General features: G+C 35.2%; 1 protein-coding gene across 1 annotated transcript in view; it reads right to left on the bottom strand.

Annotated features, from left to right (window-relative positions):
- Positions 1-552: 552 nt before the first annotated feature.
- SHOC2 (SHOC2 leucine rich repeat scaffold protein) overlaps positions 553-27,787 on the bottom strand; it is a 75,126-nt gene continuing 47,891 nt past the window's right edge. The window contains exons 4-9 of the mRNA XM_090278582.1: positions 16,981-17,111; positions 12,599-12,787; positions 8,732-8,854; positions 4,740-4,877; positions 4,290-4,407; positions 553-2,790 (exon numbers count right to left, since the gene is read on the bottom strand). Coding sequence (XP_090134708.1) covers positions 2,582-2,790; positions 4,290-4,407; positions 4,740-4,877; positions 8,732-8,854; positions 12,599-12,787; positions 16,981-17,111 — 908 coding nt within the window. The 3' untranslated portion in view covers positions 553-2,581. The remainder of the gene's footprint in view (positions 2,791-4,289; positions 4,408-4,739; positions 4,878-8,731; positions 8,855-12,598; positions 12,788-16,980; positions 17,112-27,787) is intronic.

Here is a 27,787-nt window from a genome sequence, read left to right as displayed (position 1 = left end):
AGTACATAAAAGTTTATTTTTACATTATTTATTAATTATTGCATATTTCCATATGTACAACTGTAAACCTACTTTTGCCCCATCTTGTATATTAACAAAAAGCAAAGTTTAGAACAATGTAATATTCTATGACATTTTAAAAAATTTACTGAGCCTTATGGAGAGACTAACCTAATTTCTTTAAAAGAAAAATATCCTTTAAGAAGAAAAATTTTGGACATGCCAATTAGTCCTACTGCAGTTCAGGAAAAGTATGAGCTCACATGTAGCCAACAATATCCCTTATATTCTAACTTTAAATATTAAATATCTTGATTTCACAAGGGTATACCAATTAGAGTCCACTTCAGTTTCTTGTTAGAACTAATAAAATTCATGGGCTCTTACAAGGTAGCAGCCATATCCAGGACATATGTTTTATGCTTCATAAAAAAAATTTTGTAACCCCTCAGCTATATATGGTTTGCCTGTAACAACATTCCTATATGTAAGATTTTGATCATTTTGCATTTGTTACAGACCAATATAAATGAAGGTAGGGGAACCAAAATGTTTTAAAAAAGTATCTATTTTCATTTTTAAGAAACCATTTTTTTCCAAAAAGAAAAGACATTAGGTTACTCCCTTTAAAATTCAAGTCCCATTATCTCAATACATAAGCACAATGGATATGAGATTTTTAAAAACCACACATACACACAAGCTCTAGGTAGAGCTGTAATAAACAAATTCCTTTTATAAACAAAATTTTAACTGAAAAGCCACAGTAGATGGAAAAAGAGAAGAAAGGATATTACTTGGTAAAATCCAGTGATATCTACAATAGTTTTACAGCACATTTAAGCATTCTAGGGTTTTATATCTTCACCTGCCTTCAATTGCTTAGTTGTTCCTTAACAATGTGCCAATTACAAATATAGTTTCCACCTCAAACTTAGTCCTGATTTTGAGCACCAGGAAAAGCAAAACAACACTCCAAATTTCTATCTTTATATCATGGCCTTAATTCAAAAACAGTTTTATTTAAGACACAATTCCCATCTAAAAGGAAGTAAAAAAAGAAATCCAAGCAGCAACATGTAACTACACATAACAGTTATCCATTATATGGGAAGTGTTTTTAGGATGATATCTAGAAATCACTTGCTCTGTCTCTTCAAAAATTAAATCAACTTAGACTGACACTACCAAAAGTAAGAGTACTGAATAAGGGGCACGCATTTATAATACTGCCAGCCTTAAAACAGTAAAGCAAAAGAAAATACACCAAATAGCACATGCACATCTTACAGAACTTCCACTGAACTATCAATGGCTCTATGCAACGTGCCTCTTTTCCATAACTGTATTAACAACTACCAAGAAAGGAAAAATGAGAATAAAATCAATGGTACTGAACTGAATTGTTTGAAGCCAGTGCCCCAAATGTGGGGAAAAGTGCATTTAGTTCAGCAGCAATACAGCACAGTGTGAAGATATTGTGCTTAGACGCGGATATTCCAGAACTGAAAGACGTACAAGGCAAGTCAAGATATAAAACCATAGTACACTGTTAAATAACCTTGAAACATACATATATTGCAGTGTTCAAAGAAAAACATTCATTTTCATTGTACAAGACTAGGGAGAAATTCTTAAAGTTACCTATTGTAGTTTATGATATAATAAATACATATCTATATAGCATTGTATATACATATATAGAATGCGTGTGTTTATGTGTATTTTTTTGCCAAATTATTCTACTATATTTTGTGGACCTGCAACTTTTAGGAATGAAATCTCCTTTGCACTACAAGTTTCTGTTCCCCCAAACTCAAGAAAAGATATTTATACTAGAAAAAGGTCTCAATACCCTCCCCCACAACCCAAACACTTGTCAAATATTTTGCTTCACAATTGATCTGAGAATCACAATTAAAGAAATTCTAGAATTTTTTACTGTATCTTCAATTTGCCAGTTGTTTCAAAAAAAAAAAAATACCTTTTAATAATTGAACCAGCTGATGCAAATTCTTTAGCAGACAATATAAACTCTAGATCTGACTGATTAAAACAGAGCAAATCAAAACAACAACAAAAAATCCAGTGATTTACTCTGACTGTAAACAATATATAAAATTTAAATCTCAGATTTCAAAATAAGTTAAAGAAAAATTCTACCTTCAGGGTCTATAATACTATAAAGGTCTGACAATTGGTAAGGGGAAAATGTATATGAAAAGTTGCAACAAAATTGTTTGCCCATTATTTTTGCTAAGAGAAGTATATCTAACTATACTACCTCTGCCCCTTAAATTTAATAAATTCATGATTTGTTTACAAATGTTTTAAGCAAACTGACATATCATATTACACAACAGAAAAACATCCAAGGTCAGCAAAGAAAACTTATATAAGCCTTTTGTACAGAATTTAAAAACATCTAAATGGCTATGATTCCTCTATTAGCAGAAACACATAATGCAGTCTTTATAAATCTGCCAAATATATCAATATCTACATAAATAGATACAGATATAGATATGAAACATTAATGGCAGTCTATTTTTGAACAGTGTGTGGGACCAGCAGATTTGTATCAGACCATGGCACGATATGGACCCTGCATCTTTAGGAACTGAATGATGAAAGAAGGACCCCCAGCAACAATCTGAGGTGGAAGATGGCTGAGTGGACAGTTCTCAATACTCATGATTGAAAGCTTGCTGCAAAGAGCCAGCTCAAAGGGAAGGCTATGCAGGTTGGGGTTGTCATTCAAATACAGTTCTTCTAGGTTCTCCAGTGTACCTGTTTAAAAAAATCAAATCAATTATTATTTTTTAAAAAACCAATTACTAAAACAAATTCACTGGCACTGAAATAACCATTTCCTTTTACATTCTTCTCCTAATTTTAAAACTCTACAACTGTGGATCTCAAACTTTGCTGCATGTTCAAATCAACTGGGGAGACTTTGAAAACCCTAACATACAGGTCACACTCCATACCAATTAAATCAGGATCCCTTCCTTTATGACTAGTTTTCAAGCTTGGAGTGTTATTTTTGAAATTCCAGAGGCATCAGTGCCTATAATCATTTTTCTGTTGTAGACAATGTGAGAATCTCTCTTTATTAATAAATTTCTCATGTGGAAAGATTTTTGTTACTTGGTATAAATCTTTCACTAAGAGTTACCACGTACTTACTTGGCAGTGAGCCAAAAATCAATTTATAGACTCTTTTAAATTTTTCTTAAGCTGCCTTAGGATACTTATACGTTCTAGGAATATGTCAAGCAACTGCATGAGACCAGCTGAATAAATATACTAGAAATAAAAGTGGAAAGTTGTCTTGTGTGTTGTCAATTTCAAAACTTCAAAATTTGTGCTATTTTATAGTGGTATATAGAAGGGTAATAAAACTAATGGTTACCAAGTAATATATTTGTTTACATTTAATATTTTATTTAATATTCAGAGCAACCTTATGAGAAGTTACTATTATCATCCTTATTTTACAGGCAGGAAACTTGAAACTTTGGGTTCCCCTACCGTATCCAAAGCCACAGAGCCAGAGTTTGAATTGTCTATTTTACTTCAAAACCATCCTTAATCAACAAACTATAGTGCCTATGGAGCAGCATGGTATAGATGGGTGAACATAAAATTGCTAATTTAAAAACTACTATGTGACCTCAATCAATTAACTCTTTATAAAATGGGATTATAACTTGCACTGCCTCAAATTCAAGGTGGTTAAATTGATTATATGAAGTAATGAATATAAAAACAGAAAATTTTAAATACTTTTAAATATTAACATCATGAAATATTAATCAATCTTAAAATCTCATAGAAAATGATCTTTGGACATAAGACATCACTAATTTAAAGCAAGACTGTGTAATATTTAAATTTGAAAAAGTATATAATAACTCTTTGAAATTCGGGTTTACCTATTAGAAATATAAATATGCTAAAACATTCTCAAATACAACTTTAACTCTATGAAAACACCTAACCAAAACCAACCAAACAACCCACCAATCTCTGGTGCTTGATTAAAAAAAGAATAGAATAGAACAGAATAGGATAGAATAGAATAGAATAGAATAGAATAGAATAGAATAGAATAGAATAGAATAGAATAGAATAGGATAGACTAGGATAGAAACCTTGAGCCTGCTAGAACCCTGGCTGACAAAGACAGTAGAGCCAAAAACAGATTTGTCATAATTATCTGAAATACTACCTGAACAAACAAAGAACAAGTTATTAATAGAGTCAAGCACCCAAAGGCTTCATACCAATTTCCTCGGGAAGATGAGTGAGCAGGTTTTCTCCAAGGCCGAGGTGCGTGAGATTGGTGAGGTGGCCAATCCCTCTGGGAAGCGTGGTCAACTGGTTGTTCGTCAAGACTAATTTCTAAAAGAGCAACATAATAGAAGACAGTTACAGATACATTTCCAACACCTGTGTAAGTTTAAAATGATACATTTACTAAACAAGTAACACAAATAGGGAAATTAGGTTGGACAGAACAAGAATCACTCAGTAAGTTTTTCTTTCAAAAAATATCATTTGTTAGGAAGACAAAAGCAAATAGGTGAAATTAACATAAAACTCAGCCCTAATACTCTAATAGGAAAATCTATCAGTCTAAGAATTAGATCAAATTTTTAAGAAAAATGTGTAATTTGGAACGCATCCCAAAATTTTAATCATATAATTATAAAATTATCAAGACAATGTTTTACCTGTAAATCCTTAAGATAAGCAATTTCATTTGGCAAAGATTCCAATTTGTTCTCCTCTAGATCCAGCTCTCTTAACTTCCTAAGGTTTCCAAGACCATGGGGAAGCTTCTTTAGAAGATTGTTTGATAATATTAGAACCTAAAGAGAAATTATTGATAGTGTTTGGCAACTCATAAAATGGAATTATATATTACCATTGTTTGCCTTACAATTTATTAAGCAATGCTAATTTTCTAAACATTGAATATTAAAGGTAATACTCAATTATATCACATAAAACAACTATTCTAAAAAAAATTACCCTAGTTATTGAAAATAGGTTTTATTTGATTAAGTCATAACTAATATAAGCAAAAGTAAAGAATCTAACTAAATTAAAAATATATACATACTTATTAACTTACAAAAAAAATACAATTACTATCTACTTGTACTAAGATTCATATAGTTAACAGCATTTTGATACTGAATAGTTATAAATGTCTAATAGGAAACAAGTTACTTATTCCAATCCATACAAACCATCATTTAATGGAGGTAACATCTGACTTCTAAACTGCCTATATCAATCTACCACAGTTATTATTTGTGGTATATTTATTTTACTGAAAGACATCCTACAATATATCAAAGAGGAAAAACAAGGTTGAAGACAATAGTCCTTGTTCTTAGGGAAGTTACAGTGGGGATGTAGGGGGAAAATACTGGGTATAGGGATAGTGATAATAACACTAAATAGGAAGATCTATGTAAGGTCTGGCTAATTTTTTATACCAACTTACTTCCTTCAAAGTTATACTTTCCAAAATAAAATAAATATATACAATAAGACCAAGAAAATAATAAACAGCAGTTGTCAATTATTGAGTTCACTATTTGCAGGGCACTACACTGAATGCATTATCTACAACCTTACAAGAAAAATACTACATATTATCCCCATTTCACAGCTAGAAAACTGAAGTTTGGGATGGTTAAATCCATAAGTAAAGAGTCTCAGATCTGTCTGGCTTCAAAGCTCATGCTTTTAACAATTATACCATACTATTTCACCTTACTAAATAAGAAATACAAGAAGAAATTAAGATTTTTTAGAAAATATGGATACAGAGAAAATTTTTAAAGTAATTACTATTAGTAATCTTTCTCATCAAAAGAATGAAAATTCTAGGAACGGAGAGGTAAGCAAAATCATACTTGACAAAGGACATGATAATAAAATGGACCTTTAATTATGGAAAATAATTTAAAAGGGAAAAAAGGGAATGAGAGGAGGGCATTCTATATTTTGAAAATAATAAGACTAAATGTATGGACCTAGAAATATGCACATTTCTAATAAAGAAAATATTTAACTAGTAAATAAAAGAGTACGTGGGTAATTAGGATGGAAAAGTAGGCCACAGTTATATGAAGGGTTCTGAATGCCAGTGTAAGAAATCCATAATTATTTTGAAAAGAGTTGGTGCAGGGTTCTTAAACAATTAAGGGAAAAATATATTCTAAAAAATGTTAAGTTTTAGAAACCTTTTATTTCAAAGATGCTTCAAAGCACTCAAACATACCAACTTTTAGTAGGCAAGAGTAATTCAAAAGCATTGAGCCAAGATTAAGTCAACACCTCATCATCCTAATAGGGTTGTATATTTAAGAGAGCTCTGGACTTTTGGTCAAGATGGAGGCGTAAGTAAACATGCTTCATTCACCTCATCGAACAACAACAAAAAAAATTAAAACAGAATGGACAACGGGGCGGGATAGACCGTGGGAGAAGGGGTGGGCTGGGTGGGGGGTAACAATTGTAACAGAAAAACAATGAAAATTAAAAAATTTAAAAAACATTAAAACAAGACTACAAAACAAATATCACTCAGGTTCGACAGAAAACTGAACTATGTGGAAGTCCGACAACCAAGGATTTAAAGAAGCCACATTCATCCAGAGAGGTAGGAGGGGTGGAGAGGTGGAGGGGTGAGAGGGACAGAGAGGTGGAGGGATGCAGAGATGCAAAGGGGGTGCAGAGACACAGAACAAGCAGTCCCACATCCACATGTGGTGGATAAAAATCAGGAGGGATGCCTGGGGAGCGAGGGACCCAACCCCAGAGCAAACCACCTAGCTCAGGGTTCCAACGCCAAAAAGATAAGTCTCCAAAACTTCTAGCTGTGAAAACCAGTGGAGGTAGGGCGGCGGAAGAAATTGCAGGATTCTCAGGAGACTCTTCTTAAATGGCCCACAATGGACTTAGGACTTAGGCAGAACCACCCCCTCAGGGATTTGGCACCAAGGCAACAGCTGGAAGGGCACCAGTGGCATATGGAGAGAGGTTGAGGTGACTGGCAGCAGGGAGAGTGCCAGGAGACAGCTGCCTCCTGGGAAAAACTCCATAGGCCAGGCAGTGGCAGTGTCCCCTTTCTGAGCCCTCCCCCACGGAGAACCACAAAGTGGTGACCACAGGTTGCCCACACTGGCAATTACCTAAGGCTCCAAGGCTCCACCCCATACAATTTATAGGTGTGCTTTTATACAATAGGCCATGCTACTAAGAGAGGGAGTCAGGAGTCAAAGCAGCTCAATCTAATACACAGAACCAAACACAGGGAGGCTGCCAAAATGAGGACAAAAAGAAATATGGCCCAAATGAAAGAACAGAACAAAACTCCAGAAAAACAACTAAACAAAATGGAGATAAGCAACCTATCAGGTACAGATTTCAAAACACTAGTTATCAGGATGCTCGAGGAACTCACTGGATACTTCAACAGCATAAAAAAGACCCAGGCAAAAATGAAAGTTACATTAAGTGAAATAAAGAAAAATTTACAGGAAACCACCAGTGGAGGTGATGAAGCCAATAATCAAATCAATGATTGGGAACATAAGGAAGAAAAAAAAAAGCATTCAATCACAACAGCAAGAAGAAAAAAGAATTCAAAAAAAAAAAAACAAGGATAGACTAAAAAGCCTCTGGGATACCTCCAAATGTCCCAACATCTGAATCATAGGGATGCCAGAAGGAGAAGAGAAAGAGCACAAAATTGAAAACTTATTTGAAAAAATAATGAAAGAAAACTTCCCTAACTTGGTGAAGGAAATCGATATACAAGTCCAGGAAGCACAGAGTCCCAAACAAATTGGACCTAAACAGGACCAACACCAAGACACATAATAATTAAAATGCCAAAGGTTCAAGATAAATAGAGTATCTTAAAAGCAACAAGAAAAAGAAGAGTTACCTACAAAGGAGTTCCCATAGACTATCAGCTGATTTCTCAAAAGAAGCCTTACAGGCAAGAAGGGACTGGCAAGAAGTATTCAATGTGATGAAAAGCAAGAACCTACAACTTAAGATTACTCTATCCAGCAAAGCTATTATTTAGAATGCAAGGGCAGATAAAGTGCTTCCCAGACACAGTAAAATTAAAGGAGTTCATCATTACCAAGCCATTATTACATGAAATGTTAAAGGGACTTATTTAAGAAAAAGTCGATGATCAAAACATTGAATATTAAAATGGCAATTAAGTCACAACTATCAATTCAATCTAAAAAGCTAATGGAACAGAAACAAAATCATAGATATAGAGATCATTAGGAGTGTTATCAGCTGGGAGGGGGAAGGGGGAGTATAGGGAAAAGGTTCTGGGATTAAGTACAAATTGGTAGGTACAAAAAGAAAGGGGGATGTTGAGAACAGTATAGGAAATGGAGTAGCCAAAGAACTTATATGCATGACCCATGGACATGAACATGAACTAAAGGGGTGGAGGAGACTGCTGGAGGGAACGGGGGGCAAAGGGGAAAAAATTAGGACAACTGTAATAGCATAATCAATAAAATATATTTTAAAAATAAAATTACAAAAAAGAAAGACCTAACATTTCTAATTATGATTTTCGCCCAGATAGAAATTGCTTATTTTAGTTGGTAACTTTGTAAGTGAGATAACTGTGGAAGGATCTAAGGTGTCCTGAATGCTCTTTAATACGCACCTCAAGAGAAACGAGACCAGACACATCCTCTGGGATCTTTGTGAGCTGATTAGTGGCTAAATTCAATTCTACCATACTGGTCCAAGTTCCAAAATCCAAGGGAAGTGATGTCAACTGATTGTCCTGGCAAAGACAAGAAGATGCAACTAAAGTATAACCACAAAAATAAAGTTCCATATATACCACCTGATGGAAAGAGAATTCTTAATTAAACAGAAAACCTTTTTCCCTTTTTTTGATAACAAATATAAAAAGAACAAAAAAGCAATAAAAATGCTAAGCTTCCAAAGTTTCCCATACAGTAATTTGGTTTTTATTTTGAGGTTACATTGAAAGCTTGTTCTCTATGTGATTATCTGTATATAGAAAAAATATATACTATATAAACCAATGCTTGAAATTTCAAAAGTCACAATGATAAATATGATGTTTTTCCCATTTCACAATAATGTACAGAAATCACTTAATAAAATGTGGATGCTCATGAGCACAATGAAAGAATAAACATCTAATTATGGCCTACAAGGAAACCAGACAACCTCAGCAATTCTAGAGATGCTGAGCAATAAAGTACAAGAGGGAAAAAGTCTTCATCAGACAGCGAATTAAATCATCAGAACACTAACTAAATAGACACAGTTTTACTTTAAAAGTCCATAAGATGACAAAAAACATATCACTGAATGAAAGCAGACGATGAAATAGTGTGCTGCTCATTTCATTTAAAAATTAGATATAGCTATACACAGAAAAAAAGTGAACTATATGCCAATGATTCACTAATTCTTTTTTCTGCTTCCTCACATTTATTTATAAAACACAGTGTCATCAATAACAATTCTTACCATGTGGGTATTGGTATTGAGAGGGGACCGTCAGTACCACTGTCCCAACTGGGTATCAATAATATTGATGCTACCTCTCATTGGTGGAATTATTTCATGTTCTTTTTGTTGATCTGTATTTTAATTTTTTTTTGCAATGTATGTTGATTACTTGTCTTATTTTGCACAAAATCATCCATAAAAGAAATCCTAAGGAGCAAATATCTATTTAAAAACCCAAGTTTTCTTTCATTATAATTTTTTAAATTATTTATTTGTTTGTTTGTTTTTTATGGAGAGGGGAAAGGAGAAAGAGAGGGAGAGAAACATCACTGTGTGGTTGCCTCTCGCTTGTGCCCCCAACTGGGGACCTGATGTGCAACCTAGTCATGTGCCCTGACTGGGAATCGAACCAGCAACACTTGGCTCGCAGGCCGACGTTCAATCCACAGCAGCCAGGTAATTATAATATTTTAACTTGTTACCTATTTATTACACTTAAACTATTATTTATCTATGCCCAAACTACTAATAGTTAATAGTATGATAAAACACTTTTACTAAAAAAAAATTAATCCTGGTGCTTATATGAGGAGGAAATGTCAGGCTTTAATTGACTTCTTTCAAGAAAAAGTTTTGTTAAACATGTTATAATTTTGAAGAAAAATTAAGACAAAGCTCTATGCAAAGTTTTATTATTTCACTGAAAATAGACTTTCCAAGATAACATATTACATTAACATCGTATTGATAAAAATGTATAACCAAACGCAGAAACTAATGAACACCTACCTGGACTGCTATTACAAAATGAACATTAGATTAATGCCATTACCATTGCTAAATCTCATATATCCAGACTGATTAACAAGTTTTATGCTTGTTTAAGATTATTTTGAATTTCCAGTAGTTCACTTATTATATATTTCCAAAGAACCATCATAAAAGAACACATATATTTATGAACAAGTATAGAAAGAATCAAGAATCACTGTACATTTAGACTGTAGTTTAAAGAACCACAATTAATGTTGAAATGATTCATCAAGGACAAAGGGATACATTATGATCCAATAGAAAGAACACTACCTGGAAGCAGGAAAGAAAGGTTTCCTGAATTCCTGCCTCAGCTATGAAATTAGCTACGTAGCCAATTTACTTTCACCTCTGGCCCTTAAGTTTGTTCACTACAAATTAAATCACTGAACAAATATTTCTCATTTCTTTCTTCCTTTGGTAACAAACTCATTTTTCCTTATTACAAACATAAAACACAGTCACTGTAGAGAATATAAATAAGCAAAAAAAAAAAGCTAAAGATATCCATAAATAATTCTGATATTCAAAGATAAATATTGTATTTTGGCAAACACTGGCTCTTTATGCATATAAATCTATAACTATTTAATATATAATTAGGCACATTAAAAACAGCTTTTAAAAACAATGTGTGGAAAGTCTTACATGCTTTAATTTTTTTCTACTTAATAAACTTAATTGAATGCTTCAATTGATGCTTAATATTCTTCTAAACTAGAGTATTATTTTTAATGGCTTCATAGTATTCCATTGAAGATACACCGGCATACCTGAGAAAGATTACAGGTTTTGGTTCCAGATATTGCAATAAAGAGAGTCACATAAGTTTTTTTATTTCCCCATGCACGTAAAGGTTACGTTTATACTATACTGTAGTCTATTAAGTGTGTAATAACAGCATTATGTCTAAAAAAACAATGTGCATACCTTAATTTAAAAAATACTTTATTGTTAAAAAAAAAGTCAACCAAAATTCGAGCCTTCAGCAAGTCATAGTCTTTTTGCTGGTAGAGGGTCCTGCCTAGATGTTGATGGCTGCTGAGTAAGGGTGATGGATGCTGAAGCTTGGGGTGGCTGTGACAATATCTTAAAATAAGACAACAATGAAGTTTGCCACATCAATTAACTCTTCCTTTCATAAAGAATTTCTCCAGCCTCCCTATTCCTCTCAGTCTTCAAAGAAGTGAAGAGTTAGGGTCTTGCTCTGGATACAGATTTGGCTTAAAGGAATGCTGTAAGTGGTTTGGTTTTCTGTCCAGACCACTGAAACTTGCTCCACGTCAGCAATAAGCCTGTTTTGGTTTTTTATCATTCGTGTGTTCACTGGAGTAGCACTTTTAATTTCCTTCAAGTTTCCCTTTGGAGTCACAACTTGGCTAACTGGCACAAGAGGCCCAGCTTTCAGCTTATCTCGGCTTTCAACATGTCTTCCTCACCACGTTTAATCATTTCTAGCTTTTCATTAAGGCGAGAGACATGCAACTCTTCCTTTCACTTGAACACTCAGAGGCCACTGAAGGGTTATTAACTGGCCTGATTTCAATATCACTGGGTCTTAGGGAATAGGAAGGCCTGAGGAGGGGGACAGAAATGGGGGAATGATAGGTTGGTGGAGCAATTGGAACACAACAGCATTTATCAATTAAGACCTCCAACTTATATGAGTGTGATTTGTGGCTCCCTAAAACAATCACAATAATAACATCACAACAGATATAATAATAACAACTTAAAAGCTTGAAATACAGTAAGAATTACCAAAATGTGACAGAGAGACACCAAGTGAGCAAATGCTGTTGGAAAAATGGCCCAGACAGACTTGCTTGATGCAGGGTTACCACAAACCTTTAATTTGTAAAAAAACCACAGTATCTGTGAAGCACAATGAAGCAAACTGCAATAAAATGAGGTATGCCCGAAATACTTCTAAAAAATAAAATCTCTATTAGCATTCTAAGTGTGTACCAATTAAATAGAAAGCTCTATAATAAATATACCTACAACTATGCTTTTATGAACATTCATAACTATGGATGTTCTTTAGGACAATTGCTAAGAGTCTGCACAGTTCTAAGGTATTTGTTACCTAATACAAATCGCCCTGAAGTGTCCTTATCAGTTTAGACCCCATCAGCAAGAAGCAAATACCCATTCTCCACACTGATAGAGAAAACATAAGTATTAGTAGAAGTGCTAGTAATAGCAGCTTTTTTCAGAGGCTTACCTTCATGTTCAGCTTACTTAATACTTTTGCTCTGGAGAATATACCAAATGGAATTTTATTGATTCGATTGTGTTCCATGTTGAGGGAATAGATGGTGGAAAACTGAGATGGACCACCTACTGGATATAACTGGAAGCAATTTCTAGCTAAGGTCAAACTATTTAGTTTCACAAGACTTGATAAAAGACTCTGTAAAAAGAAAAGAAAATAAATGTAAGAATTAAAACTATAAAAAGACTTATTCTGTCGAGTATAGAGCAGAAGTCCCAAATACAAATGCCTTAAAGGCTCTGAAGGTAAGACATGACCGAGACTGGCTGGGCTGCTCTGTGATATCTCACGGAGAGTAACAGTCACTACTCGACTCCAGCTAATTGTTCCCTGCAAGACTGTGGAGCCAATATAGTCGGGTTTTTGGATTTTACAAGAAACAAGAAATTCAATTACTTATATAAAATCGTATAATTTTTATTCTTTAACTCAATTTATTTAAGACACATTACAAAGAAATCTGTCTGTGGAGAAGAGGTGCCTCATGAGTGGCCAGTTTGGGACCTCTATAGAACAGAAACATTGGTATCAAACAGTCCTGGTTCTGCCACTTGCTGTGTAACCAATCCTTATCAGGTCTTAAATACTATCTCTAAATTATTATTAACATGAACATAATGCCTGGCACAGAGTAAGCAGTTCTTTAGTAATTTAATGCTTCCTTTTAGAAATATTAAATTCAGAAGATGATTATACTTCCGGATATTGTATAATACATTGCTTTTCCATATGGTAAGATGTCTGGGAATATGTACCCATCAAATAAGTATTTATTAAGCACATGACCCCATATCCCTTTACTTCAGCCCCGTTTCATGTAACCACAGCACTAGATGTTTAGGCATCACAAAATATCTGTTATTAAGAAGGCTAAACCCTATCTAGAGAAATAAGATCACAGATAGGAAAAAGAAAATAATACATAACTGTACATAATCGATAATAAATAACATAAAATAGGCTCTGGCTATTCAAAGTCTGGTTCAAAAGAGAGTAAATCAGCGTCCCGTAGGAGATGTTAGAAATGCAGAGTCTTAGGCCCAACTCCTACAGAATCATAATATGAATCTTAAAATTCCCAGATGATTTGTATGCTTATTAAAGTTTAAGAAACATTGGTATAAGCTATAAAATAGTTTTGAATCTTAGCTCTATCTTTTAGTAGCTTGTGACTTCAGGCAAGTTATTTCTCTGAACCTTAGTTTATTCATTAGTAAATGATAATGCCTTATTTTATAGATTGTAGTAAAGACTTTCTAAAGAAATAAAAGAAATTTATAGTTTTACAATATCTAGTATATCTAGCATTTTAAGTCCCTTCTCTATTTAAGTTGAAAGGAAAAAAAAAAGAGAGAAATACTGGAGTAACTGGAAAAGCAGTAAGGAGGCTGAGAGCGAGCTAAATTTTAAAGGATGAAAAATAATGAAATATTTAGAGAAGTAGAAAAAAACACTGTAGATTGAAATAAAAGCCCAAGCAGGGATTAAAACAAGCAGGGTGAAATGTGTATGTGTACGAGTGTTTAAATTTTAGCTGTCCACTATGAGGAAACTGAAGACTTAATACCTGAGGTGTCAATTGATTTGCAAGGCCAGCGGAAGGAATGAAATAACTGTATCGTGAAAGATGTAATTACACAGTGAACTGAAACTTGTTCTTTATACTGAATGTTAAGAAGTTCCTCAATATCTGTCTACTGGTATACATAGATAAAAGGAAGAGCGGTAAGAAAGCTTTGCATGGCAGTAAATTCAGGAAAAATATCTGTATCACATGTTACCAAAAATAAAGGAGTTTTCTATTGAGTTTCATGACAAAATGTCACTATTCATCCAGCTTACGTACTTTACTGAGTTGACATTTTTCTATTAAAAAATGTTAATAATTGATGATATCTGAAAAGGGGCAACAAGAAGGCAGCTATTCAACCTTTCATTCTTAGATCATACTGTGAAGCTTTGGAGTTGTTTATTATTGCTTTGGAGTTTGACATATCTAGGTTCCCATCTTAGATCTTCACTTACCAGTTTTGTGATCTCTGGTGAATTAATTAGATAATCAATATATTTCTCACCATATTCCCCCCAAAATATGTTAAGAAATATAACTTCTCTTAAGTCTTATCCCTACCTATTTGATAAGAATACCCCAATAATTAGTAGGATTATAATGAAAATTTGAATGGGTTAATATATAGAGAGCTCCTAGCCTTGAGTATTATTAAGTTCCATTTGCTTATGTGTATATGCCTACATTAAAACTAGTCCTTTTTCAGATAGTTTTCAAAGGGAAAAGTATATAGTCATTCCGTCAGTTCTGATTTCAGCAATATAATGAGCCCCAACTAGAAACCACTTTCCTAATTTTTCTTGCCTAACTCAGCTTGAATGTCTAGAGGAAGTGCTATCTAATGGATTTTGTCTTCCTCACTGTATTTATTATAAATAATTAGATATTTGCATTAGGAATATGCTCTTCCAAAGCACATATACTATGTTTAAATAAGACTTAATGCTTTCCCATATGTGAACAAGGCCAATTAAGGGTTTCCCCCATAGCTTTTCCACCTGAAAATAGGCCAGTTTGAACACATACACAACACACACCAACTCACATGTACATATACCCCTCTTTCACAGCCAGACTGAAGACAGCTGTCCTCTTTATAATTTTATCGAAAATAAATCCTGACTTACTTCACTCACAAAATATTAAATATGAAAGTACTTACCACAATCTCTGTATTCTAAGAGGTACTCAATAATTAGTTTCCCTTCACAGACAGTAAGACTAAATATATAAATAAACTTTAAACTTCTCACTGTGTAATCTGATATACACCCAGTCCTTATATCTAGGTACAGTGAAGTTGTAAAAGTGGTTAATTTTAGTTAAGCTCACAAATCATCCATAAAAGCATCCCAACAAAGTCTAATTAATTTGCTTATTATTTGTTTTATTATGGATATGAATCACTTTTAGAAAAGGGGGTGATGACATCAAACAGTAGAACCTCACCCATTTTGATCATTCTAAATTACCACAATCGCAGAAACACAAAAATCTAGACAGTCTAGTTGTCAGGGCTCTATCTAAAATCTGTGCACTCTATTCCTTATCCTACTTAAACTGCTGCTAACAACAGTATTCTTTTGCAACAGGTGAAACACTGGTCCAGCCTAGAAACTCCAATCCTGGGAAATTCGTTTTTGTACTCTGACCAAGCTGCTTTCTGAAACCCCAAACACTCAGATTAGTAGGAGCCAAATTAATAGGTGCTACTTTATTTCTGTATCTGAGAAACAAAAAATGAATATATTTATTATATAAACTAACTGCTACAAACCTATAGTTTCATCTACTCAAATTGTTCTAAATCAAAGCAAAAATCTGAAAAACATTCATCCAAAGCACCTTTATTCTTAATTCAAATATACATACACAAACTCCATGGGAAAACTAGCAATAGTTGAAACATAATAGGACCATTTATATTAGACATTTTTAATTGTTAGACAAAAAGTCTTCACAAAAGCTCAATCCATAAGTCCACAATTCCATTCCTTTATATGTTAGAACACTACAATAAGATATTATTATGCTGAATAACCATAAGCAAACATGTAAGTTGTTGGGTATGCTAAAATAGTAGGTAGCAAAAGAGGGCAAGAGTAAAAAAGTAATAAAGTTGAGAAAAAACATTTTTAAATGATTGCATCTTGTCCAATTATTCCGAGCAAAGTAAATGAAAATATTTTTCTAGTAGAACCAACAAAACCCAAATTAAAACTAATGTGTTTAAAGATAACAGATTTTGGTGACTGACAGATGCTAAATAGGCTTTAATATTATTGTATAAGCAGGGTAGTAACTTGGGTCACAGGAGTGTTGCAGCTAATATTAATCTTCATAATAAATAGTATGTTCTATGTAGTTCATTTCATTTATCATCTTTCTATAGTACCTTTTACTTCAGTAACTGAACTGGGTGGGGCAATGAGTTTTAAAACAAGCTATACAACTTTTCCTTTATTATTGCTTTTATTGCCAGTTTTCAAAGTGACATGAGAAAAGTTTATGCGGTGCTGAAGGGGAAAGTAGCACACCAATTTTCCCCTTTGGTTTCTCCCTTCTGCGCAACAACACAATATTTTAGTGTGTTCCTTTAATCATACCTATTCTTTCTTTTTTGAAATTTGTACCTTAGTGATGGCTGTGTATCCACAGCATACTTATTCTTAGGCAAACTTAATCATCAAATTATTTACCCAGCTGTAAAGACTTACTAGTTTTCCCTTGATTATCTTCCAAGCTTGTTTCTACTTCTTACCTCTGGTAAAGTAGAAATGTTATTGTTCTCTAAATTTAATTCTTCAAGTGCACTGCATTTTGCCAGTGATCTGGGTATTGCTGACAGTCTGTTATATCTCAGACCAAGACGACTTAAACTGGACAGGTTTCCTGTGAACACACACACAAAAAAATGTTTTAATATGATGAGCTTCACACTGTCCTAGACTATCAACCAGATATTTATGAATTACTGTGAAGCGCTATTTTGGCTTTGTAATAGTTATCCTATTTGTATCTATGGATGATGATGATACAACATGGAACAAGTAATTATATATAAAAATGTACATTTCGTTTTACTTCCAGCCAAGATGGTGGTGTAGGTAGACAAACTTTGCCTCCTCATGTGCCTCGTCGTTCAACCATAGAAAGAATTACAACCAGATCTCAAAAACAAATTAACAACCAGAACCATCAGAAAATCGAGCTATATGGAAATCCAACAACCAAGGATTTAAAGATCTAGCCAGGTAGGAGGAGTGGAGTCACAGAGATGGGGTGGAGAGGTAGTGTGGCTCAGACGAGTGGCGGCAGCAGAGGCGGAACTGATGGTCCCACATTCACGTGTGGTGGTTAAAAATCAGGAGAGATACATCCTAGGAGTGAACGATTCCAATCCCAGGCCAGACCACACAGCACCAGGTAGATAAAACCACCACTACCTCTGGCTGTAAAAACCAGTGGGGGTTGGGACTGTGAAAGAAATTGCCAAATTTTCATTGCATGTACTTAAAATGTATGCAAACCCCAGGGCAGCAACTGGAAGGGTGCTAATCGCATATGGGAAGTGGGTGAAGTGAATGGAAATGGGGAGTGCCGGGCAAATTACCAAAAGCCAGGCAGCAGCACTGTCCCCTCTCTGAGCCCCCCACTACAAACAGAGCCACAGAACAGTGAAGCAGTTGGCCCTGCCCTGGCAATTACCTAAGGCCCTGCCCCACATAATTTACAGGTGCCTTTGCTACATAGGCCACACTACTAAGAGAGGAAGTAAAGGCAGCTTTACCTAGTACACAGAAAAAAAACACAAGGAGGCTGCCAAATTGAGGAGGCAGAGAAATATGGCCCAAATTTAAGACCAGAACAAAATCCTAGAAAAAGAACTAAATGAAACCGAGATAGTCAACCTATTGGATGTAGAGTTCAAAACACTGGTGATAAGGTTGCTCAGAGAACTCATAGATTATGGCAAAAAAAAGAAAGAAAAAAAATGAAGGTCACACAAAGTGAAATGAAGAAAAATATAACCCTGGCTGATGTGGTTCAGTGGACTGAGTGTCAACCTGAGAACCAAAAACTCACCGGTTCAATTTCCAATCAGGGCATATGCCTGGGTTACAGACCAGGTCCCAGTTGGGGGAATGCAAGAGGCAACCGATTGATGTTCCTCTTGCACAGCAATTTTTTTTCTCCCTCTCTGTGCCCCTCCCATCCCCTCTCCCTAAAAATAAATAAATATATTTTTAAAAAAATAAAAATATAGAGGGAACCAACAGTGAATGGAAGAAAGCCAGGATTCAAATTAATGATTTGGAACAAAAGGAAAAAATAAACATCCAACCAGAATAGAAAGAAGAAACAAGAATGCAAAAATATATAAAAAACAAAAAAAGAGGAGAGGCTTACGAACCTCTGAGACATCTCCAAATGTGCCAACATCCAAATCATAGGGATACCAGGAGGAAAAAAGGAAGAGCACAAAACTGAAAACTTACTGAGAAAATAATGAAAGAAAACTTCCCTGATTTGATGAAGGAAATAGACATACAAGTTCAGGAAGCACAGAGTTTCAAACAAGTTGGACCCAAAGAGGACCACACCAAGACACAGCATAATTAAAATGCCAAAGGTTCAAGATAATGAGAGAATCTTAAAAGCAGCAAGAGAAAAGCATGGAGTTACCTACAAAGGAATTCCCAAAGATTATAAGCTGATTTCTCAAAAGAAGCTTTGAAGACAAGAAGAGACAGCAAGAAGTATTCAAAGTGATAAGAAGCAAGGACCTACAACCTAGATTACTCTGTTCAGCAAAGCTATCGTTTAGAATGGAAGGGCAGATGAAGTGCTTCCTAGAAAAGGTAAAGCTAAAGGAGTTCATTATCATCAAGCCATTATTATATGAAATGTTAAAGAGACTTATTTAAGAAAAAGAAGATCAAAACTATGAACATTAAAATGACAATGAACTCACAACTACCAACAACTGAATCTATAAAACAAAAACAAAAACAAACTAAGCAAACAACCAGAACAGGAACAGAATCACAGGTGTGGAGAACAGTGGGAAGGAGGAAGGGGAAAATGGGGGAAAAGGTACAGAGATTAAGAAGCACAGAAGCTGGAGGCGTAGACAGACACGCTGTGTCTCCCTCCACAACTAAGAAGGAATACAACTATCTCAAAACTAGAGACAATCAGAAGTTCCAGAAAATCAAACTACTTGGAAGTCCAACAAAGATATAAAAAAGAAATACTCATCCAGATGGGGAGGAGGGGCGGAGCCGGGGCAGAGAAGACATAGTTTGGTGGTGGCAGCAGCGCAACAGCGGCAGGCCAGTGGAAAGCACAGTTTCATCTTTTAAAAAGTCAGGAGGGACATCTGGGGAGAGTGCCCAGCTCCTCACCAGACCACACAGCTCATGGTCCCAGCACTGGGGATGATCAAGCCTCATTGCTTCTGACTGTGAAAACCAGTGGGGGTTGGGGTGGAGGCAGAAACTGCTGGTCTCTCAGCATAGTATGATGGTTTAAAGGGCCCCCACAGTCCTAGAATGTCCCCAGACCCACCCGCTCTGGGAACAACGGCCAGGGCAACAGCTAGAGAGGCACCAGTCCCGTATGGAAGTGGATGAAGTGCCTGGAAAAGGGGCAAGTGCTGGGCAAGAGGCATTGTTCTCCCTCAGACCCCTCCCCCACATACAGCGCCACAACGTGGTGAAACAGGTCTCCTGTTACTGATGAATACCTAAGGCTCCGCACCTTACAACATAACAGGAGCGACAGCTCTACCTAAGACACAGAGGCAAACACACACAGGAGACTTCTGGCCAAGATGGAGGCCTAGACTGACACGCTCTGTCCCCCTCCACAACTAAGAAGGAATACAACTAGTGCAAAACCAGAAATAACCAGAAGTTCCAGAAAATAAATGGAAGTCCAATGTATGAAGTTATAAAGAAGTGGTGCTCATCCGGATGAGTAGGAGGGTGAAGCGGGGGCGGAGAGGTCAAGCTGTGCTGTCGTCGGCAGCAGCGGCAATGGCAGTGGGACAGCAGTAAGCACAGACACCCGTATTTAAGGGGAGGCGAGAAGCGCCTGGGGAGCACCCCCGGCTGCAGACCAGACCCATCAGCTTGCAATTCCAATGCCGGGGAAGGCAGACCCCCATTGCCTTGGACTGTGAGGCCCAGAGGGAGTGGGGACAGAGGAGGAGGCTCCCGGTCTCTCAGTGGAGAGTGAACAGCAGGAGTCCATCTTGGACCCCCACCCCCACACAAAGCACCACAGTATGGTGAGAAGGGTCGCTCAGTTGTGACGAGTGCATGGGGCTCCACCCCCTATAGCGTACAAGGTGTGACAGCCCTACTCAGGAAGCAAAGGTAAACACAAAACGGTCAGGATGGCACAGATCATGATAGAGATCCCAGTGATGCAGCTGACCAGACAGCAAATATCTAATCTAATGAAGCAGCAGATAGGAAATATTTCTGAGGCACAGTTCAGAGCTTTGGTTATAAAAATGCTTACAAACCTAAGAGCAGACCTTAAACAAGACGGGGAAGGAATGAAGGCTAGTCCTGCTCAAATGAACAAAAACACGTACAAAACTAGTGGTGAGGGCAATAAAACCAGGGATCAAATCAACAAATCAGAACATAGGGAAGGAACAAACAGTTAACCAGTGCAGAAAGAGGAAACGAAAAATGAGGATAATGAGGAGACGATCAGAAACCTATGGGACAGCTATAAGAGGGCCAACATCTGAATCATAGGGTTTCCAGAAGGTGAAGAAGAAGAACTAGAAATTGAAAAATTGTGTGAAAAAATAATGAAGCAGAACTTCCCTAACTTGGGAAAGGAAATAAGACTTACAGGTCCAGGAAGCACAGAGTTCCAAAAAAACTGGACCCAGGGAGAACCACACCAAGACACATTATAATCAAACTGTCAAAAAATTAATGATAGAGAATCTTAAAAGCAGCAAGAGAGAAGAAGAGAATTACATACAAATGGGTCCTAATAAGACTATCAGCTGATTTCTCAAAAGAAACTCTGCAGCCAAGAAGGGACTGGCAAGAAATATTCAAAGTAATAAAAAGCAAAAACCTACAGCCATGAATACTCTATCCAGCAAAGCTATCATTCAGAATAGAAGGTCAGAGAATGTGCTTCCAGGACAAAGTCAAACTGAAGGAGTTCATCCAAACCACTGTTACATGAAATGTTGGAGGGACTTGTTTAGGAGAAAGAGGATCAAAAGTATGAACATTAAAATGAAAACTGTATCACAACAACCAACAACAGAAGCTAGAGAATCGAAACAAAGCAAACTAAGTAGGCAACGAGAGTGGGAAAGGAATTATAGGTATGGGGAACATATTGGGGGGAGGTCAGCGGGGAGGGAGGGGGAAGGGGGGAAAGGGAGGGAGATGGTACAGGAATTAAGAAGTATAGTAGGAGGGAGTGTAGTAGACAGGAAGATGTTGAACTATATGCACAACCAATGGGCATGGACTAAGGGGGGTGACAACTGGAGGGAGGGGGGTCACTGGGTGGAGGGGAGCAGAGGGAAAAGAAATTGGGACAACTGTAACAGCACAATCAATAAAGCATATTTTTTTTAAAAAAGAAGCATAATGGGTAGGAACAAAATAGACAGGGGGATGTTAAGAATAGTGTAGGAAAGGGAGAAGCCAAAGAACTTATATGCATGATCCGTGGACATGAACTAAGTCGGGGGGCGGGGCGGCACAATATTACTGGAGGGAAGGGTGGTACTGGGACAACTGTAACAGAATAATCAATAAAATATACTTTAAAAATGTACGAGTAACTAAAAAATTTCAAATTTATAAGGGTATTATTTAAAATATACAATGCACAATTACTTTGTGAGATAACAAAGATTCAATATTTTCCATGAGTTTAAATATAAATATTCCAAAATTTCTCTAAAAAGCTGACCTGATGGTAAAATTTTTCTCAAAATTATTTTTTTTTTAATATTACAAACAAAAGTTAAAGTTATAGTCTCTTGTTATCTAAGTATATACCAGGCTTGAGCACCAATTAGCCACTACTGAATACATTAAAAAGCAGAGTAGAAAAATAGGCATTTTTTGTTTTATTGCCAAGACTATATATATATATATATGGCAAACTACAGTTAAGCTGCATGAATAAATGATATCTGCTAGTATAAAAGGTTTAAATCTAATTTAATTTAACAAGTTGTAGTAGAAAATAAGAACATTTTTATAGCCAAAAAAAAAAAAACGATAACAGTGACAAGAGTTTAGTACTTTTTTGTCATGACTGGTGAATTTCTTTTCTGACTTCAAATTACACCTGTTGCTGTAACAGTTTTAGACAGGTCAGGTATGACTATCAAATGGAGTTTCTGGTTTTAAAATAAACAGTATTACCAGTGTTAGGAATAACAGAAGTGATTGTCACATATTTTTGGAGACAAATGTTTGAATGCCTTTCATTTTGTCTCTTTCTTTCTTTTTGCTCTCTTTTTCAAAAACTTGTTGCATGAATAACTTTTTCTCTTACATGCAACTTCACTACCATGCTTACAGAAAAGATTTATCAGCCTGTAGCATATGTTTAGCCTTGAAACCCCAGGAAGGCACACACTATGCCTCATAACCCTCATTCTAGTTATTATTTATCGGCATCTTCCCCTCTTGCTGAAGAAATCGGTGATTAGAGTTATAAAGAAATGACTAAATGGGCCCTGACTGGTGTGTGGCTCAGTTGGTTGGGTGTCGTCCTACAAAGCAAAAGGTCACTGGTTCAATTCCTGGTCAGGGCACATGCCTGTGCTTGGTTTCCAGTCAGGGCGTAGACGAGAGAGCAACTGATCCCATCAGTGTTTCTCTCCCTCTCTTTCTCCCTCTAAAAATAAATAAGTCTTTAAAAATAAAAAATAAATAAATGACTAAATGAAGTTAATTTTTATCCTTTACATTTTCAAGGTAAGAATTAGTCGTTTACAATGAAAATACTGATAATTTTATATCATAAGTCTAGCCAACTATAATGCACAAAAACTTAGCAACCATTTCAATTCCTGTCATTAGAATTATTGCAGAGATATGCTATGCTCCTTTACATTACTTTCTTATAATGGTGTTTGGAAAGTGGGTTAGGAGTTCACTGGTTGATTAAGTAAGAATCCAATAGGCAGAAAACTGAATACAAAAGCAACAATAAAAACTACCACTTACAAAGACAACTTAGTTCTGTCTTTAAAGTGCTTCCTAAATTAACTAATGATGCTTCACTAGTGCCTTTCTCATGACACTCTGGTGAGATGTGTCAATTCTGGAGAACAAAATAAAAACAAGTAGAGGACTGGATGACTTGCCAAAGGCCCAGAGAATTTAGAGATTAGAAATAAGGAGAACACTATTTACTATTGCTATCACAGCACTGTAACACCGAATATGATACAAATGTTACTTAAAAGTTTATTTCTTTTTTTTTTAAAGACTTTATTTATTTATTCTTAAGAGAGAGGGGAAGGGAGGGAGAAGGGGAGAGAAACATCAATGTGTGGTTGCCTCTTGCATGCCTCAACTGAGGACCTGGCCTGCAACCCAGGCATGTGCCCTGACTGGGAATCAAACCATCAACCATTTGGTTCACAGGCCGGCGCTCAATCCACTGAGCCACACCAGCCAGAGCTAGTCATATTTCTAATGGCTACAAATAGGAACAACCTGTATGTTCAAAAATAGATTGGTAATTATTTAAAATGGAGGCATCACAAATATAATAGAAAAAAACAAGGGACTTGATATTATCTTTGTGACCCTGGGCAAGTTACTTAACTGAGTCTACTTGCTCATCTGTAAAGTGTAAACAACAGCAAATACCTGACGAGGTTGCTCTAAGGTATGTAAGATACTTAGCACAATGACACTGATATATAACAGATGTTCAAAACATAATTTTATTCTAGAGGTGTGTCTATATTCTGATATATTCTGGACCTATTAAGATCACTTACAAAAATGTTTAAGATGTTAGAGTTATAATGTTAAGTGAAAAATAACCAAGATAAAATTGTACATTTTGTATAATTTCAACAATGTAAAAAATATGCATACAAAAAGAGTAGAGAGAAAATATACTGAAACTCATAGGTATTTCTGCATGGTACAACTATGGAACATTAAAATATTTTTCTTTGAACTTGTCCATATTTTTTCTAATTTTCTATAGTTTTATAATTAAAAAATCCTTTTGATAAACTCTAACTCGGAAGACATTTTAATTTTAAAAACTGGGATATTTTTCTACCATTCTTTCTTTGAGTGGATACGTTATACTATGGAGATTTTTTCACTAATGTAGAAGTAAGACATTTGGACACTTTACGTGTTGAGGCTCATCTTCACTATAAAGTGAAAATATGAGCTAAATTGTGGAAAGACAGAGCAAGGTCGTTTATAAAGTTTTAGATAGCCATCTTGATAAAAGTAAAAGATAAAAGGTGAGGAAGATACCCAAGAGCAGCAATAAGAGCTATCTGTGAGGAATCAGCACGGACTTTAGCATAAGCTACATGAAGTGACTTGACAAAGTCACCAACTCATTAGTGCTAAAGCTACAATCAAATTCAGTTGTTTCCATATTAAGTAACCATTCTTCAGGAGCTTCACTGACTGTTCCAGTTAGCTTGTTTCCTTTTGACACAGAAGTAAGATGTTTTTTCTTACCTCCGTGCTGTTTGACTATCCATACTGTTGTGCTTCTGGAATTCATTTTTCTTACATACTAAGTTCAGTATATTTGTCCATGAAGGTTTTCCTGGCCCTTCTAACAAGATATTCTTGATCTCCCTATAAGTATGACGTCTGGCACCACATTATTTTCACCATAAGTTAAGTGTTAAATTACATTTGGTCTTACGCAGTTAGTTGTTGCATAGATTAGTTACCTCCCCCAATAGACTGATTTTCTATCTCCCCATTGAATTTTAGTGCTATGCATGCCAGCAGGCATTTATTCCTAATTTCTTAATAATTACAGAAGCTAAAACATTTCACTGTTTTTCCTCCTTTCCATTAGGAACAAGATACAAAAACTTAAAATTATACGAAAGGCTCATAAAATTCTATTTTTTACACACTTTCATTTTATAAAATGGTTTGTCTACAAAACATACTTTACTAAACTTGATTTTAAAATATATATCAGATTTGTCTGATCTATCTAATTATAAATTAATTCTACAAATATTGCAGTAATATTTTCTGGAATACCCAACTTCTAAGCAGCCCATTTCCAGAAACAAAAGATTAACAATTCCAACTCTGCCTTTCTCTGCCCCAACAAATGATTTTTAAATTACAAAATACATGAATGCATATTACTCTCTTCCCCCAGATAACCATGGTTTGTAATCTAATATCCACCCACTGAGATATTTCTCTAAGCATTTACTTACACACATATAAATACAGGGATTTGTTTGTTTCTTTGTGTACTTGTTTTTATATAAATGAGATCATTCTATATGTCCCCTCCCCCCTATAACAGGTCATAGTAAATACAAATAAACCTCATTTTATTGAACCTTTATATTCTACAATATATTTGTGCTATTATCTCTTTAATCATTTCTCAATTTGATTCTAATTTTTAAAAAGAAATTCTATAATGAACAACCTTATAAAGGTACCTTTGTATACATGTGAAAATATTTCTATCAAAGAAAATATGGATATTTTCAGTCTTGACAGATAATATCACAAGGCTATATCAGTTTCATTCCCACCAAAAGTGAAGGACAGTGCCCATTTACTCACATACTTTCAAAATGGGGAAGGAAGAAAGATAGTAATATTTTATCCCTTGCCTATTCAGTGCCCATGGCCACTTTAGCTACAGTAAAGCTCGTAATGGTGGAAATTTATCTACTAGCAGTGATAATGCCTGACTATAAAGAATTTCAAAACCTTTTGAACAAATTTTAATTTACTGTATGAAGTTGAAGATAAAAGAGGCAGTTAACCTTAAAAAAACAAACCAAAAACCTGGAAGTAAATAAAGACCAATCCTTTCTCTCCTTCATACCACTGCTTTCCCTATGGAAGAAAGCTGTTCCACTCTAATAAAATGGCTGAAGCATTCATTAAGGGGTCTTTAAATCTGCCAGAAGAGGAAAGGGCTTATTCATAGTAAAAGTCCCCACAATTTTGTTCCATCAACTGGCATGCCTCATTCAATCAGTTTACAATAAAGTAGTACACAAATACCTTATTTTAAGCATTTTTTATTTCCACTGAAACCTAAAAGCTTTCTCAGGTTAACAAAGATTAGTGGTAACCAAATTCTAAATGCCCATAAAGAAGCAGATTCCTGGAATTTCTCTCCCAAAATCAAAATAACTCAATTTTCTCACTTTTAAAATCAGAATAGACTTCTAGAATTTAAAAATTACAAAATGAAAATAATGCCATATAACATTATCTAACCAAAATTCACGGTTAAATAAAAATGGTACCTCCAACTTTCCTAAACTTTTTCTTTTTCCCTGTGAGGGTGGTAGAAGAGGCTGAACTTTTAAAAATGTAATGTATGAGAACATGCTACTCTGGTGAAGAAATTCACATTTGCAAAGGCTTTATCACTTTCCTGAGAGCATGGCATGATCAAACAGTCATCCCCATCATGCCAACATCCATTACTCTCAGAAAAATAAAAGAGGTGACAAAAATTAAGGATGAAACATCAAAATTCTCTTATGCCAGAAAAAAAAAAAAACAAAAAAACAAAAAAACCCTTGACATCAGAAGTCTGGCATTTACTGTGATTCATCCCCTGCAGTGGTTTCACCCTCTAACCTCTTTCAATGAGCAACTTTAACCACAAGCTAAACTGCAACCTAGAAATCAAGCCATAGCTTGCTTTAATGTTGAGCCATTGCAACTAAGTAAAATCAATGTCACTGAGATTCTGTGTATGAATGTAGGCTCATCACCGCCAATCACTGGCATCTAACTTTCAAGTGCTTAACTTTGACTGTAAATTGTTCTATGCTCCACTTTGACAGCTTGCTTTCTTATGCTGTCAGATTTTTAAAATATGGCAACATTAAATAACTATGAATTAAAATAAGGTGCTTATAATTTCAGCAAATATAATCAGCATCTTTAACTTTCATGTAAGACTAACTTAATTAGCCTTAAACTTATTTTAACAAAGTAGCAAAAAATGAGTAGAAAAGACACACAATTCTAAAAATGAAGTAGTATCAAAGGTATAATTTTTTTCAAAATTAAACTGAAAAACTGAAAGCACACTGAAAAGCAAGTAATACGAAAATTCATAAATGCCAAAAACCCAAAATAATATCACTATTAAAAGGAAAACTAGCAAAGTTGCTACATATATGCTGCACTGTAATTACCTAAAACCTAACTACTAAAACTCGACTTGTTGGAAAAACCGTAATTGCTGTAACATTTCTTCAGAACCCAGTGCAGCAAAAAGACCTCTGTGAATTGTCCTGTGACCCAGCCTTGAAGGCAAAATCTTGTTGCATA

The sequence above is a fragment of the Furipterus horrens genome, unplaced genomic scaffold, assembly GCF_987537825.1.
Source record: "Furipterus horrens unplaced genomic scaffold, mFurHor1.1.pri manual_scaffold_5, whole genome shotgun sequence".
NCBI lineage: Eukaryota > Metazoa > Chordata > Mammalia > Chiroptera > Furipteridae > Furipterus > Furipterus horrens.
The sequence above is the reverse complement of the archived record's forward strand: the minus strand, read 5'-3'. Positions and strand labels throughout refer to the sequence as shown.